Source organism: Odontesthes bonariensis, chromosome 7 (assembly GCF_027942865.1).
Source record: "Odontesthes bonariensis isolate fOdoBon6 chromosome 7, fOdoBon6.hap1, whole genome shotgun sequence".
In the NCBI taxonomy this organism is placed as follows: Eukaryota; Metazoa; Chordata; class Actinopteri; order Atheriniformes; family Atherinopsidae; genus Odontesthes; species Odontesthes bonariensis.
The window spans coordinates 18,517,593-18,534,846 of record NC_134512.1 but is presented as its reverse complement, the minus strand read 5'-3'; the positions used below and the strand labels follow the sequence as shown (position 1 = coordinate 18,534,846).

The 17,254-nt window shown below is 40.4% G+C and overlaps 1 protein-coding gene across 1 annotated transcript; it reads left to right on the top strand.

Moving 5' to 3' along the window:
- The first annotated feature begins 5,225 nt into the window (after positions 1-5,225).
- idh2 (isocitrate dehydrogenase (NADP(+)) 2) lies at positions 5,226-17,230 on the top strand. Its single transcript, XM_075469834.1, has 11 exons — positions 5,226-5,417; positions 10,946-11,037; positions 11,266-11,431; positions 12,609-12,769; positions 12,888-13,031; positions 14,172-14,308; positions 14,409-14,560; positions 14,688-14,800; positions 15,068-15,165; positions 15,268-15,360; positions 16,837-17,230. Exons 1-11 carry the CDS (start codon positions 5,300-5,302, stop codon positions 16,919-16,921), a joined length of 1,359 nt encoding a protein of 452 aa, XP_075325949.1. The 5' UTR covers positions 5,226-5,299; the 3' UTR covers positions 16,922-17,230.
- Positions 17,231-17,254: the final 24 nt, after the last annotated feature.

The following is a 17,254-nucleotide window of genomic DNA, read 5'->3' as shown; positions in this document are numbered from 1 at the left end:
CTATCAGTGGGCTATCTGCACTGTTTCTTTCCCTGTATTTATTGTTTTTTTTTGCTCTGTTATATTGTAATTTTTTCCTGCGTATTTATTGTATTGTCTTGCGTTATTGCACATGCCACTGCACACGTGCACTTTATGTTGTGTTGTGTAGTTACTGTTCTGTGTAGCACCTTGGTCCTGGAGGAACGTTGTTTCGTTTCACTGTGTACTGTACACCACTGTATATGGTTAAAATGGCAATAAAACCACTTGACTTGACTTGATAAAGTGAAAGCCTTAGTTGCAACTGAATACTTTATTTGAGTAGATTTTATTGATACTGTATGTGATGACATACAATACATTGGCAGCATCTTGTTTTTTAAGGTTAATACTGTGTCATTTTACAAAGAGAGTCCTGGCAATTGCTCAGTTTAAGATTTGGTAGGTGGATCAGAACAAAGCCATCCATCCAGCTGAGAGTAATGCTTACAATCTGTCCAGCAGAGGTCACTGCAGGCTCACAGTATCGTTGCTTTTTAAGTGACCCAGTAGATGGAGCACATGTATCATTTTGAGGTGTCTGACTTTACCTTAAAATTATTCTATGTTAACCCATCAAGCAAGTACTGTTGTTTGATGATTTATAGAATGCTATAGCAACAAATGACGTACTTAACTCCTGCACGTGTCTCGACTGATGTATATGTAGACAAAAGAGGACGACAGTAATAATAGCATCGGCCAACACCCTCAAATCTAAAGTGAAGCCTGATCAGCGCTGCAACCGAGCAGCTGACTCTTGAAATAAAACATTTAGTTTCGCTCTCTGTGATGTGAGTAAAATTCTACTGTGTCAGATCTATAAGTAATAACTTTCTTTGAACTTTACAGCTCTATGGAGTACTCTGACGGCATGAGTTTGAATGATGACTATATATAGAGAGCTGACCTTGACGTTTACAGGGTGACATCTGAGAGCGTCTAAAAGAGGGTGGAAGACATGTAGACATGTTAACAGACTGAAACTTCAGGAGTTGTTGTAGAAAACAGAGGACGTTGTCACTGCCACTGTCCTCTACCAGACAACAAATACTACATTCTTCATCATAGTCTCTCAATACATATGCAGTATTAGGCTTACCATTTCAAAGGCACAAAAAACCAACTGCATTTAATTGCCCTTCTGAATAATCTTACAAGCACAAGATAATGATTGCTATCTTTCATAGGACATCTTGTTAATACTGCATTTTAATGAGTTTTCATTGTTTTCCAATAAGTACTACCTCCATATTATCAAAGAGGACTTTAGAGGTGACCTGTCTGCTGGCTCACCACCAAACCCATCATGTGACTGTGCTGCACACTTCCCAATCCTTCTCCCAGTATGGTAACCTCCCTCTGCTAAAATTAGAGGGCCCTCTGCTGAGACTTTTTGGAATGTGACTTTCCTCTCTCTATTCTGCAGACAATTTAGGTTCCAATTTAATTTCACAGTATTCATTTTAGACATTGACCGAATTATGGTTTGTTTGATCGGGACATAAGAAAATTGACAGAGAACATCAATCTAATGCAAATGTCACAGCGTTTATAGAAGGGGTTTAATGGGTCTATGAGGTTATGAAAGTGAGATTATCAAATCAAATCAAGTTTATTTGTATAGCACATTTCATGTACAAACAATTCAAAGTGCTTTACATAAAATAAAAGCATTGCGGCAGGGATTGGAAGAAGCATTAAAAATACATAAAAGAATATAAAGAGAAACAAATAAAATCATTTAAATGAATTTAAAAACAAGCAACAGTCTAGATAAGTTAAAAGATATCGTGCAGATTTCATGCATAGACACATGAGAACAGAAATGTTTTTAACCTGGATTTAAAAATGTCTACATTTGGTGAAAGTTTAATCTCCACTGGCAGTTTGTTCCACTTGTTTGCAGCATAACAGCTAAATGCTGCTTCACCATGTTTAGTCTGGACTCTGGACTGGACCAGCTGACCTGAGTCCTTGGATCTAAGAGCTCTGCTAGGTTTATATTCTCTGAACATATCACAGATATATTTTGGCCCTAAACCGTTCTGGGATTTGTAAACCATCAGCAGACTTTTAAAATCTATTCTGTGACTGACAAATAATAAAGACATATTATGATAAAGACATAAACTTAGTACTATGGATACTATAAAACACAGTAGGACACACACCACATGTTTAAATGCCTTGCACTCAAACTTTAGATTTGTTTCTGTAAAAACTGTGTCTTGTATTTCGAGAACTTTGCATCTTTAACGTCAGCAAATAAAGAATTTAAGTGAAGCTGTAAAAGTGGTTTTGCCGCTTCTTTGTAATTTCTTGTGTTAGAGAGATAAACAAGAACATGTTGTTTAAACATACCATTTACCATTCTTAAAAAATATGGCAGTGATGGTATCTTATATGTTTTTTTTTTTGTAAAAAGATAAAGCAGTCAAACAATATAAGAGATGGGAGATTATCAAAAACATTTACACGCCAAGTGTTAAAAGTGAGAAAACTTACTGTTTCATGAAAACTGTCTTGAATTTGATGGCAGCAACACATCTCAAGAAAGTTGGGACAAGGCCATGTTTTCCAGTGTTAAGGATTCCCTCTTCCATTAGCAACAGTATGTCAAATGTCTGGGAACTCAGTAGACCGCCTGTTGGACCTTTGGGAGAGAAATGTTCTTCCATTCTTTTATGATATGGGACTATGGCCTATCAACAGTCCTGGGTGTTCTTTGTTGTATTTTGTGTTTCATGACACACCATTTTCAGTTTGTGGTTTAACACTGTCATGCTGAAATATGCAAGGCCCTCCCTGAGTATTGACATGGGATGTCTGGATGGGAGCACATGTTACTCTAAAATCTGTATATGCCTTTCAGCATTGATGGTGTTTTCCAGACACTGGAATTCAAGCTTTTGAAGGGAGTGCTGATAAGAAGCCAGATGGTCCCTCTCCTCTTAAGTGTGGAGGAGGCAGTGCTCATTATGTCCAGAAAGATTTTCAGATTTTGATTCCTCTGACCACAGAACAGTTTCCCATTATGTCCATCTTAAATGGGCTTTGGCCCATAGCCCATAGAAGACAACATAATTTCTAGATCATGTTTACATCTGGCTTCTTCTTTGCATGGTAGAATTTTAACCTGCACTGAATTCTGGGCGTGTTCTTGAGCCCATGCAATGATTTCCATGAGGGCCAATGGGGATCATGGAAGATCATGGGCACCTCATAAGGATTTTCGGCCATGTCCTTTGTGCACAGAGATGTCTCCAGATTCTTTGAAGGTAACTCCGCCGATCTTTACTTCTGGGAGGCTTTTTCTCTCTGAGGTGCTCTTTAGTTGCAACATGTTTCTCCATATGTTTTGGCTTAAAGTATTGTTTACAGTGTACCTTTTGTTAAGAATCTGTTGAATGTTTACTATAACAAGACAAGCTGCTAGTTCTATGTTCTCTGTTTACATGAGCTCAGCTCTGATATTCCCACAAGATGAAAGCTTCCATATTCTCTTTGTAATGATATCTACAAGGAAATACTTTGTACTGCATACTTATGCAACCTCGCAAGCCGGCTATGTATGACACTGTATGGACCTGGTAATATTAAGTTATACACATTTAACATTTGTCCTATTGTGCCCTCAGTTGTTCCATTTTAAAGATTTCTTTGTCATTATCATTGTTATAATGATTCATATTGCTGCACGGAACCATAAAGCCTCATTATATCAGTACTGTTACTATCATCAGCTGTGATCTTGCATTTTTTTGGGCTGCCTCACAAACAAATCATTAATCTTGAGAGTCCGTAAAGCCACGGACATTTGAGAACACAAATGTTGTGAAAAATTATATGAATTTGGCAAATTACAATTGTAATGTTTCTGCAAGCACTACATTTGGTCTCTCAAACATACAATTTGCTCAACACTAGGAGTACTGCGGAGCCTGGGAAAACTTCTTCTCTGGCTCCCTGAAGCCTGAAAAATAACCCGACAGGGTTCTCAGGGACATCATGAAAGAGACAGACAGCTTGAATTTAACTAAAGGTTCAAAGGATGATTATTCACCTGGCAGGGATAACAGACGATGACTAAGCTAGTGTTTGAGAGTTTAATCTAGGAGCCTGGGCACAGACATGTTACTCGCCTTCGACCCCTCTCGCAAAGGACCAAGATTTGGACCGAGAAACACATGCACAAAACATGCAGATTCCATCTGTGTTAGGTTTGTTTCTCAAACTGTGTATTTTACCCATCATTTCATGTCTTTCTGTCATCAGCCTCCCTATATCCCATCCATTTGTTACAGCTCGGTGTTTCCTTATTGTTGCCTAGCATATGTTTATGGTTGTTCTTTGTATCATTGTGGGTTTTGTATTCTCCATTTCGTGTCCCTATGTACTCATTTCATGTCTCATAATGGTCATTTTGTGTCTCCTTGGTGTCACTTTCCATCTCTTTATGGTTGTTTTGTGTCTCATATTGGTCTTTTTTCATCTCTGTGGTCACTTGCATTCAAATTCAGTCATGTTGTGTAACAGCCAGGACATTTTTTGCCCCACCGTTCTGCTTTTGAAGCCATTCTGTGTCTTTTTAGGACATTTCTAATCACATTTGAGTTATCTTGGGACAAATTTAAATCTAATTGATTTCCACTTCTGACATATGTGTCAAATTGTGTGGCTTTCTCTCTATGGTCCTTTGATTTTTTTGTTTTTGTTTTACTATTAATGTAAGGTTTCGGTGGTTTTAAAATAGTCTTCATTTTATGCCTCATCCTTAATCTTTCTTGCATTCCATTTTGGCGTTTTTTTCATGTCTGTCTCTTGCACGTAAATTTATGAAATAAGACCCGAAGAATGGTAGATGGCCCTTTGACTTCTTGGGTCCCGGGACCTGTAGGCCCATTCACTAATGTGTCCATGGTACACTTTCGGTTTTTGTGGACCAACACATACATATCTGGACATGTACTGAGTGAATAGCACAGATTTCTACAGAGTGCTGTCGTGAACATATCGTTTAACACTGGCGAAGACAATCAGTGTCCTTGGCTTAGAGTTAACACACGGCTGTGTGCAGTGTAAACGCTTGTTGGTGTCTCCCACCCCTCTCCGTGGTTGCAAGACTCTGACGTAGCAGTCAGCGTGTCCCGCCGGGGAGGGAAAGGAGGGCGGTGCTGCTTCCGACTATAATGCAGAGAGCCTCGGAGAACATCGCCCCCTCTTCGCTCTGAGTTTCGTCGAGTGTTGACCGCAAAGTGACTCAGACCGGGAAGACATGGCTGGATATTTGAAAGTCCTCAGCTCTCTTTCGAGGTCTGCCGGCGCTGCTTTTTCCAGAAACCCCGGCGTGCTTGCGCCAGCTGCAAACTGCCAGACTTTGCAACAAAGAAACTGTGAGTGGAGGGAGATCACGGGGGTTCAACTTCAGCATCACGGCGTTGACTATAACTGCATGTTCATGTAGCAATGGGTTTTTTAAGTAGCTCACAATGCATGTGGTGATATGTCACGTCAAACCGGACTAAAGGCGACAAAAATCAGCGAACCCGGTGGCGGTGAAGCCGGTGGCGCCGCGCTAACGTAGCTATGCTAGCCGACGTACGTGTGCTGCTAGCCAACAGGGATGCTGCCTTTAATGATCTCTGAGCTTAGGGCCAACGATGCTGATATCGCTTCCCAGTTGTTAAGTGACTGTTTAAAAAAAAAAAAAAAAAAAAAGCTGTTGCAGGTTGTTCGGATGATGTGGAGGATGCAAACGTCGAGTATGAAGAAAGGCCATGACCGAGTCAGAGTGCTGTCATTGTGTTCCCATCCAAACTTTGAGGAACAGTTGGTAACAATGAGAAGATAAGCGGTCACAGAAAACAAAGAACCACAAACGATATAAAACCTCCGAACTAAATGGATGTGGCAGGGTAGGATTACATGTCGCTTTTCCTTGAAAGACTTTAAAAAAAAAAAAAATGCAGGGAAATTGGAGGCGCAAAAACTGGCTTCCAGAGTCAAAATGATGTTCCGTTTTTTAGCCGTCTGCGGAAACTTTACTGCTTCTGTCAAACTGTTCTTCAAACGAACTGAGTAAGTTGTCTGAAGCCAGTGCATATGAGTTGCGCTTCAGTTGTCGTGTCCTTCTTGCGACAGTGACTTGGAAAAACTTGAATCAAGGTCAGCCGGGGCATACGAGACCCCGTTATAGAGAGTAATGGCTGCCGCTGCCAGAGCTCTGGCTGTCCTACACACGGTTTCCTTCTGGGTTGCGTTCACACTGCTGCTCACCACCGCACATTTTACTCCTCAAGACTCTATCATTTAGACTCTAAAATCATATGCGGCGTCTCTTTTTGATGGACGCTATAAATTTAAACAAAGTTGGCTGTATTTTTTCCCCATGGCAATGCTAGAATAGAGGCAGAGTCGGTTCTTTTTTGTGATGTGTGGCAGGGATCTATATTTATAACCTGTTCCCTGCAAACGCTCAAACAGCTGTGGGTTTGAAACTACAGGTATATTGGTGTGTTTGAATCCCCGCAAGCCAAACCAGTACGTCCAATTGGTGTTTAGAACACGGCAAGTAATTGTAAGGGTGCTTTCGCTCAGCTGTGATTCAATCAACATGCTATTCGAGCCCTGTGTACATAGCTGATTCTGGGGATTGAATGTAGCCAAGGAATGTCTCAGATAGATGAAACGACACATTGCAGCAAAATGTCCATGGCGGCTGTTGAGAAGTTTGAGGACGCGTGCACAAATGGAAGCTTAATTCCTGTGCTGGGTTTGTCAGAATTTCCACCAGAATTGAGTTGTAAAGCCACCTGCCAGATTAAATGTGATAATGTTTACAGCTGCCGTTAACCGTGATCACAGGTTGCAGTAGCAGCTCTTTCCCAGTACTTTTAGTCAACAATTCTTTTGGAGTCTATAAAGAGGGCTATTATTTGTGAAGTCTAGGCACTCACTGTGGTTTGCAGTTCATTAATTGACCTTTGTTTCAGCTCAGTCTTGACTGCGAATCTTACCCTGAGCTCTTTTGTTTACTTTGTGAACGTCTCCCCCTGGTATAGGATTAAATCCAAAGTGGTTAAAGTCTGGTCTCACTGGTGTTGAAAGTTAACCAGAGAGGACACACAGGCAGTGGTATGTCCGATCATCTTGACAGGACATATACTTTTACTGTGTCTTTGACCTCGTGCCCTGACTGTATATTATGCATGAGTTATATTTAGCACGTAACTTTTCATTGTTGAGCTTTGAGATTAGTTGTAGGTTCCTTGTTGTGCAGGCAGGGTGTTTGAAACTACCACATACTCTGAGCTGACTCTGTAAAATTATTACTTGTGGTAAGTTACTTTCATTAGTGGTTTCCTGGGTTTAAGACTAATTGACATGACTTTAAGCCACATGCAGGCAAGCTCTGTTACAGCTGATTGGCTTAGGACAACATTTGAGATATAAAGAGAGGTATGGATTTAATTTTATTGCCCCCCATATTACCATATTACTCAAGACAGCTGCATCCTTGTGAAATGTTTCAAATCACTGTACATCTGCTCCTGATTACTGATTTCCAGCTATGTCTCAAGCCATGTGCAGAAGCTCAAATCCTACAGACCGGTCTTCAGTGCGTAAGCGAACGATCAGGCAGGCAGGCTCACATGACTTTGTTTCAGCTCGCTCGTCCTTATCTAAAAGTTGCATAACTGACTCAGATCGTTCCTTCCCTCCCTTGCCTCTAAAGGGAGATATCAAAATTCTGCTTTTGCATATTTAGAGCAGACGAGTCAGAAATGATCCCAGACAGTTGGTGTTGATGACTTACCCATAATGCATTACAGCATTCATTGCTATTCCAAAAGCAGATGGAAAAGGACAAAGTCTGTAACAAAATATAAACAAAACAAAAAAAACATCTTGCCCTCTTCTCTTTTTAAATATAATAACTCAGGAAATTTGATAGTATTTGCAGTTTTGTTATGAATGGGATTTTGAATGCGTGTTCTTTCCCATTTTGGTGAGTTTGGTTGGGCTTTGGGTTTAGAAAATGTGGAAAGTTTTTCTTTTCAAATTCCCAAAGATGAAGCTTTGGTCTTCGAGTTACTTGTTTGTCCAATCAACAGTTTGTATCTCCAAAATGGTCAGACCATTGGCACAACTGATTTTTGGTATTTATTTATTTTTCATTTTTTAAATGGTTGGTATATGAATTGTTTCAGCCCTAATGAAAGAAATGTCTGCAACAAAAACAAACTGCCGGGAATTTCTAAATAAAATAGTTCTGGTTGTTTCGCTGTTGTAGCTCTTGTGGCTACTTCCTGTTGTGAAGTAACAAAAGTGACCCCCCCCCGATACGCTTATCAAATGTGTTTACTGACGCCATCATTCACATAGTTTCCATGAGATGCACTCTGGCAAGATGATAAATTCTCTACATAATGCTAAGATCATTGCTGCCCCTGTAGAACTGACTTATACTCTGGACCACATGCTGGTTCTCACTGCGCTGTAACAGAGTTGGTCTTTTCTTGCCTGTGCTATGCTATTGTGTAACATGGAGGTCATGCTGTTTCTCCTATGGGGGTTATTTTCAGTGCACGGTAACCATGCAGTCAGTGAGGCTTGTCATGTTTGAAGCTTGGAAGAAGAGCTGAACCTATTTTGACAGGTGCTGCCTTGGCTTGACCGTCTCGATGAGGTCAAATGTCAAACTCACCTTTTCAGTCTAGAACAGAGGTCTTCAACAGGGGGTCCGCGGAGGTACTGCAGGGGGGTCGCGAAATTTTTGGTTGATTAGACGATTTTTAACTTTTTTTTTTTTTTTTTTTTCAAACAGTTTTTTCTCACAAATTGTTGCAAACGTGTGCCATCCACAGATTGTTTGAGGATTCATTGTCCCATCTACATGCATGTTTAAAGTTAAAATCTGTGGATTATTTGAATAGCTCAGTGTTGTATGCAAGATGTTTGTTTATAAATGGCAGTGGCACGGCCACCCTGTACCTTGTTTAAAATAAAAACATGAATATATTAACCTGTGTATTATTTGAATAGCTTAGTATTGAATGTACAATAACAGAGTAGCTATGTTTATACATGGCACTAGGCCCCGTTAAATATAATTAATATACACAATTGTATGCCGTATAAATAGTAGGGGGGGGTCCCTGCTCCAACTCTCCATCAGTTTGGGGGTCCTTGGCCTGAAAAACGTTGAAGACCCCAGGTTTAGAACATTAAGAATGTTGGTTGGATAACACATCCACAGGACACCTTATGTTTACTTGCATTGCTGTGGGAAGGCTTTAGTGGCGGGGGGGGAGGGGGGCGGCATTAACCTTTCCTGGGAAATCTGAGAATCACTTGATCCTCTGCGCCTCCCCCTGTACTTTTCAATTCACTGAAGTTGTCCAGCTGGCAGGACACTGAGCAAACTGAGAGCAGATATGATTAGAGATGTCCGTCCACGCTGGTCGCAGTGGAGAGCAAACGAGTCAGGAGAGTGTTCTTAAAAAGCTCAACTGGGCAACGAAAGTAAATCTCAATTCCTGTTTGTTCTCGAAGTAAAAAGAAAACTAACAAAAAAAAAACGATGGTTACGATTTTCAGAGTACGTCCACAAACCGTAGAATAAATTTCACCGGAGACGTAACCATGACTTGTGTTGTACTCTTGCATGTTATGATTTGCAGCTTCTGATTAAAAGTTCATTGTGGAATTTGAAATGCTCAGCTAGCTTTAGTAAAGATTTGCTCCTGTGCATATGATGCAATGTGGACTTGGTGCCTGATCAGGTGTTTATGGCTGTAATTCATCAAGAAACAGTGAAGTACCATTTTAAAAACTGCATAAAAGTAGATTCTAGACTAAAACTGTGTGTACGGACAAATGCAGAAATGTGGATTAATTTTGCCAGATTTATGAAGCCGTGTGTGTGTGTTGTTCTCTTTTGTGAATCTTAATAATGAAACTATACTCGCATACAAAACATGATTTCCACTTTCATTTTTAGCCACGAATGGATGTTGAATAACCCCTAATTAGTCATGTGCATATAAAAATATATGCTTTGCTCCACAGTTAGATAGGCAGGATAATGAAAGCAACGGTTAAGAAGAGGTGCAGATTTACTGGGAAGGAAACTTGAGACGCTCATCAGTGAAGTGCGAAAAGGAAATCTGTTTATCTGGTGCTTCAGTCCTCCTTGAATCTTAAGCTGAATGAAACCGTTGGCTGGAAATAATTAACAGAAGTGATCAACCCTATAAGTTCAGAGCAAATGACCCTGCAAAGGGGGGCGAGGATAATAAATGAGACGGCTCTCGTGTCAGGTCACACAAGGACAGCATCGGCGCTACAGTCGACTTCTGTTTTATCAGAAGATACGAACACTAGACGGCCTCTAGTGTGTTGTGTGGAGATGATCAGGAGTGTGACTCAGATGTACAAGGGGGGGGTATCATGCAATATTGGCTGTTCTGGTATGCTAGAAAATCATAACAATCTCTAAATACTCATTCCTTCTTTAAAGACTCATTAGTCAGGTCTTCTATAGCCACTGCGTACAACGTGGGGCACAGCTCCCGTTATTTATTGCACTCAAAATTTGATTTTTTTATTTTTTTATTTTTTTTAAATTTTTTTATTATCTCCGACACTTCGGTTGCTATAAAAAGATTTGTACACATTGTTTGAAGAATGCACGAGGTGCACACATTGCAACAGTGCATCCTTTCCTGAATGAGGAGGAAAAGATGCACTCCTCCTTTTCATGTGCACCACATGTTTTATGCATGTGACCCCGGGGCTGTTCTGGAAATTGTAAAGTTGAGTGATTCGTCCGTTTTATGGTAATTCTCTTTTTCTGTGTTTGATTGCAGCGTCGATTTTGAATCTTACTTTGTTCCTTTTTGTTTCGATGGTTGTTAAGATGCCGACAAACGCATCAAAGTGGCTCAGCCAGTGGTGGAGATGGACGGAGACGAGATGACGAGGATCATCTGGGAGTTCATTAAAGAGAAGGTGATAAAGCAGCAGCCAGGGGCGGAGGGATTAATTCAATTACACCGGTGCGAGTCTCGGGAGGGAGACTCTCACCGGTGAGTTCCAATCCCTTAGACTGAGATTTTGTTTTGAAGATGGACTGACATATTAAATGGTTTTCCAAACAGCAGGATGATACACTCGTGTAGTTGTACAAAAATTATGGAAGTTAATTCTTGTTTTGTGTTTTTGTTCCTGATCTTTTAGCTCATCTTGTCCAACATTGATGTAGAACTGAAGTATTATGACCTGGGAATGCAATACCGCGACCAGACTGATGACCAAGTCACCATCGACTCTGCCCTCGCTACTCTGAAGTACAACGTGGCGGTTAAATGTGCCACCATCACACCTGATGAAGCCAGAGTGGAAGGTCTTTAACGAATCTTCAATTGCCTGTTATACGTTTCTGGTTTCAAAACTGCTCAGACTTACACGCTCCCTGTAACTCAGATCCACAGAATACAAATGAAAGAAAAGCATGAATGCTTGACCCACATGTTGTGGGTCTGTGGGCATTTTGTTAGCATGATGGGAGTTCACTCTATTCGGTATAAATTCTGGTAGAAACGGTTTCCTCCTGGATGACTCTGACCCAAACCCGCTCCCCTCACGCGCTCCCACTCTATTCAGAGGCTCCTTTGGAGGGCGACCATCCATAAGGGAACGTGGGTTATAAGATCCCTCGATGTTAAGTCCGAATCGTTGTGGATGGGAGAAAGCAGGAAATTCTATTCACCTCCAAATATACAGTACTGTGCAAAAGTCTTGAGCTGCCCCTCATGTCTTTTTGTTTTGCTTCTGCTGACCCAGACTTTCTGAAGGTCTTTCAAATGTTTCTTTTTAACATAAATAAATGTTAAATAAAAAACGCTTAATGAATGAAAGGTGGGTCAGGACACACTAAGTTCCAAGTTGTTTTTTTCAGAGAAACGGCTTGAATAAAATTAAATGGCATTTGAGAATATGTAGAAAAAGATGTTGTCTGTATTTCAAGGCAGAATATTTGTCCATTGGCTTTTTTTATTAGGATGAATGTGCAAATATTTATGTATTATTCTTTTGAGAGCAAGAAAATGATGGGTAACCACATCTCTGTTTAATGTTAAGGAATATCACCAAAGTTGTCATTCAATATAAAAACGCGCACGAGGCTCTTCAACACAAGATGGCCTAAACGGATGTTCATTTTCCTTTATGTCTTCGGTTCCTGGCCCTGAGACATTGTTGCTTTCTTTGACTGTGTCAGCTGGCACAGACGAAACAAAGTCCAACAGTAATGAAAAACGGAGCTCCTGGAGTTACGTAAAGAGTTTTAGCCCTTATGATGGAGGCAGATTGAATTTAAAAGTATTTACAGACATACACGTTGAAAGTCTTTGCAAGTATTTTTTATTTTTTTTAACCAAATCAATTTAATCTTTGTTCAAAAGTACCCTGCACATAAAGATTACATGATACCTGTGATGTTTGTGGTATTTAATTTCACCTTGTAAAATGAGTTTTTAAATTTAAAATATTTTTTTTTTTTTTTTTTTTTTTTTTTACAGAGTTTAACCTTAAAAAAATGTGGAAGAGCCCCAACGGAACAATCAGGAACATCCTGGGCGGCACCGTCTTCCGCGAGCCAATCACCTGCAAGAACATTCCCAGGCTTGTTCCAGGTTGGACGCAGCCCATCACCATCGGCAGACATGCCTTTGGCGATCAGGTGGGTCTCAACCCTGAGTAAGATGCGTTAGACTAAAGAGATGTTTCCTTTGCTTTTTCAGCCGAGGTATTTTCAAGACTTCTGTCAGCTTTCTTAACTGTGCGTGTTTCTTTTACAGTACAGAGCGACAGACTTCGTCGTGGACAAGCCCGGCAAATTCAAGATGATCTTCACACCTGCTGATGGAAGTTCTAGTAAGGAGTGGGAGGTTTATGACTTTCCTGCCGGTGGCTGTGGAATGGGGATGTACAACACAGACGAGGTGAGCAAACGCTTCTTAAGGTAGGATAGGGAAAACTGAAATGGGTTTCTGCCAGCAAACGCCCCCAAATACTTGTTGCGTAGACATTGGTTTAAGGTGACGTGTGCCTTTATTTTCTTTTTCTTTTTTACCAAGTTTAATGGCATGTCTGAAGTACAACAGTTCCATTTTCAGCCATGTCTTTACACCTCTGTTTATAGCAGTTGGTTTTAGGGATGGAGTGAGCCACTCGACTCCACTCTTTGCACCTGGTGTGTCTTTCTTTTTGAGGTCTGTAGTATTGCTTTGTGTGACCATACTAATGGAAATGTTGAATCAGATTACACTCGGTGAGCTTTAAAGCACATTATTTTCATATGAGCGATCATACTGCACCTAGCTTGAGAGCTCTGACCAGCAAACTGACTGGCAGTTTTATCCACAAATATTCATGGTTGTTGGCACAGATTCCTCTTTAAGGCACATTGTTTTTGGAAGTAAATATGGCCCGTGTTGTCAAAACATGAGCTGGTGGGGGTGGAGGATTATAAAAAATGCCAACAAGTTGCATTTCCTGGTCAGGATATAAAAAGTTGTAGTTGTAGGGGAGTTGGGAGATCAGAAGACTGGACCTTACTACTGTGAGCTGGGTCTGTGACGTAAAGGACATTTATGGCCTTAAGCAGCCCTAAAAAAATAAATCAATAAAAATAAAATAAAAAAGGGACATGGTTGAGTTGGTAGTAACTTCAGACATCCAAATATATGCTCTCTGCATGAAAAGGCATGCAAAATAATGTCTCCTTTAAGAAATTGTAGAATAAAATAAAATCTTTTCCTACAGTCTCTTTTATTATTGCGATACTGCTATTCAGGAACTTTGAATTTTCTAGCTTAACGTTGGAGAAACGATGCCGTTTAATTCTTCAAAAGTGTTTCGTCGCTGCAGTAGAACGACCTCTTTTTAACCCGCTTCGCTACTGTTTTGTTTGCCTTCATCAGCTCGGTTTGTTTGATTTAACAACATCAGAGGTCACTGTAGATGACTCTTCAGCTCTACAAGGGGAAGGTTATCAACCCTGTTACAGCTGATAAAACCTGCAGCAGTTGTAAACTTCTTTTTTTTTTTTTTTTTTTTTTTTTTTTTTTATATACCCCCAGTCCATTACAGGCTTTGCACACAGCTGCTTCCAGTATGCAATTGGAAAGAAATGGCCGCTCTACATGAGCACAAAGAACACGATTCTCAAAGCATATGATGGCAGATTTAAGGACATCTTTGAAGATATATATCAAAAGTGAGTGCCGCCTTCCTTTGCTTTTGCACATGAGTCATTGTAAATGGGTTTATTTCTAAAAGACAACACGGTAAAAGTATGTGTGTACGATAACTTGCAGGCATTACAAGCCAGAGTTTGAGAAACTGAAGATCTGGTATGAGCACAGACTTATCGATGACATGGTTGCCCAAGTGCTGAAGTCCTCAGGAGCCTTTGTGTGGGCTTGCAAGAACTATGACGGAGATGTTCAGTCCGATATCCTTGCACAGGGTGAGATATTTGACGAAAAACGCCTCTGCTTCCTCTTTTGAATCAAACCCACAAGCATGCAAGAGTGCTTGCCAGTTTGGGAGCTGATGTGGGTGGCACTGAAGAAGAATTCTGTTTCCTGTTTTAGGCTTTGGCTCCTTGGGACTGATGACATCAGTTCTTGTCTGTCCTGATGGCAAGACTATTGAGGCTGAGGCAGCCCACGGCACCGTGACCAGGCACTATCGTGAGCACCAGAAGGTTGGTAACCATCAATCTTTGTCAGTTGCACAGCCCCGTATTGGAAAACATTTCAACTTGAGGACAAAAGAGTTGAAAAGAGTTGAATAAAGCCACATTATCTCATCTCCGACTGTAATTTGTTGAGTATTACTGCCACCGTGTGGTGAAAATAGAATACGACATACAAGCTGTAGATTTGTTGATGGTTCATTCTTGACTTGTTGATGCTAAAAAAGAATATCGTTATGTAATTTAAAACTCTACGGTCCTCATGTGCGTTTTCAGGGAAGGTCAACCAGCACAAACCCCATTGCCAGCATTTTTGCCTGGACTAGAGGCCTGGAGCATCGAGGCAAACTGGACGGCAACCCTGACCTTATAAAGTAAGCGAAAGAGATGTCATAATTTTTCGGGGAACACACTGACTTCAGCACGAAACACATTTTTTTTTTCGTGTGTGTTAACAAGTGTTTGTTAATTTGCAGGTTCTCCCAGACTCTAGAGAGGGTGTGTGTTGAGACTGTTGAGAGCGGCGTTATGACCAAGGACCTCGCTGGCTGTATCCACGGCTTGTCCAAGTAAGTTCATCTAAGATTGGATGCCTTCAGTCACGTTGTTGATGCTGACTTACTAAGAGCATTATGTCCACTTGGTGTTCAGTTTAGATACAGTACCACTCTAAATGTCTGGGCACAAACTTTCGTAGTTAACTCGTTTGCTATTGAAAGCAGTTTCGTCTGTTCAGACTTCTGTCGAGTTGACTGAAAATCTAACTGTGTCGACAGGCGGTGCATTGTGTTGTGCCTCATGTCACATTTTGAACAAAGTCGTCAGATGGCTAATAATAAAGTCTTCGGGTGCGTTATGTGGTTGCATAAACATGTCTTATCCTAAAAGCTTTTGGAGGTGTAAGGATATTAAGGAATGGAAAGTTCTTTGTATTGACTGAACATCACAAATGAAGCAGGTATGATGCCGTTGTAGTAATATCCATTTCTTTAGCAGATCGCCAAACATGCCAACTGCTGTAACATATCCGCTGTGTGAACACGCTGCTCTTTTGGGTTTGGGGGTCGAGCATAACAAACCAAACGAATTGAAGGTGTCATCTTGAGCTCTGAAAAATCATGGTGTCTGTTGCTTTTTTTTTTTTTAACCATTGGCTTTATACTTTATAAACCACACAGTTTGAGAAATGAATGCACATAATAATTAATCATACAAAACCTCATTAGGTGCAGTGCTGATTTGAGGAATGTTTTCATTTAGTCCTCCAAGCATCTTTATGTTTTGGGACATTAAGCCTATAATGGCATCCAGAAGAAATTAATCAGGTTTGGCGCCTCCGACTTCACATTTCTTTTCTTTAAATTCTCAATGACAATACTTCCTTTGATTAAATATCGACGCACGCGTTTGAGTAATGCTGAGAAGTTGTATTAAAACTTCGCAGTCGAAGGGCCTTCATTTTCACTCATATGATTCTATTGTAGTTGGTTTCTCATAAGTCATCCTTCAGTTAAATTTGTGTTTTTAAAAAAAGAAAAAAAATAATAATAATACTAAAAGAAAAAAACTAGAATGTTTCTCATCCAGATTAAAATGTGGACTTTAAGCATTCTTAGAATAAATATTGAAAGTAAGTTAACTTTTTTGGAGTTATTTTTAAAAATAAAAACTGCACACATCCTGCAGGATTGCTGGTCTTCATCCAGGTACAGATACAAGGTTTTAACATTTCACAAAAGCGACTGCTTAAGGCTTTCATCGCCCTGAATGTGAGGTGCGAGGTATAAATTCTCATCTCCCAAGCGGCACCTTTCAGTGCACGGAATGTTTGTTATTTACAGCCCCGTTCTCTGAAGTGAAGACGACCATCTTTCCCATTATAAAACGCGCTGTACTGACTCATTACTCGCTTAATATTTATACCCTCCGTGTTACCCATTCTTTATTTAGGCAGGGGTTAATCCTAAACACAGCTAATGTCACTTAGCTTCTCTTATGCGCAACACTGATATTTCTGATCTGCTCTTCCCCGCTTGCCTTTTCAGTGTGAAGCTGAATGAGCACTTCGTCAATACAACAGACTTCCTCGACGCCATCAAGACAAATCTGGAGAAAGCCCTCGGCAAGTGAATGACTTGAGAGAACACATTTGGCCTGGAGATGGCAATGTCACTCCTTGTTTTTGTACCTCATTTTTAACTTGAAAGGTCAATAAATCCGCTTGCATTTCAGCAGAAGGAACCGTCTGTAGGATTATGTAGTGTTTTCTTAGGATATCAAAGGGTTGTCGTCTTTCCACCTGATGACCCCCTAACTACCAGTCCTGTTATGTGCAAGGTTTTATTTTTGTAATGTGTACTGTATGCGATGCCATGAAATGCCTTGAGAGAGACTGAATCCTTTTGTCAAACACACTTGCCAATAAATCGTTTGACCCATTGTCGGCATCTTGTGTGGGTGTTT

Bases quoted from the DNA above. Each gene is read 5' to 3' on its own strand.
- idh2 (XM_075469834.1), top strand. From the start codon at position 5,300: ATGGCTGGATATTTGAAAGTCCTCAGCTCTCTTTCGAGGTCTGCCGGC. The intron at 14,561-14,687 runs GTGAGATATTTG...TTCCTGTTTTAG, and splicing joins GTCCGATATCCTTGCACAGG to GCTTTGGCTCCTTGGGACTG. The intron at 15,166-15,267 runs GTAAGCGAAAGA...GTTAATTTGCAG, and splicing joins GGCAACCCTGACCTTATAAA to GTTCTCCCAGACTCTAGAGA.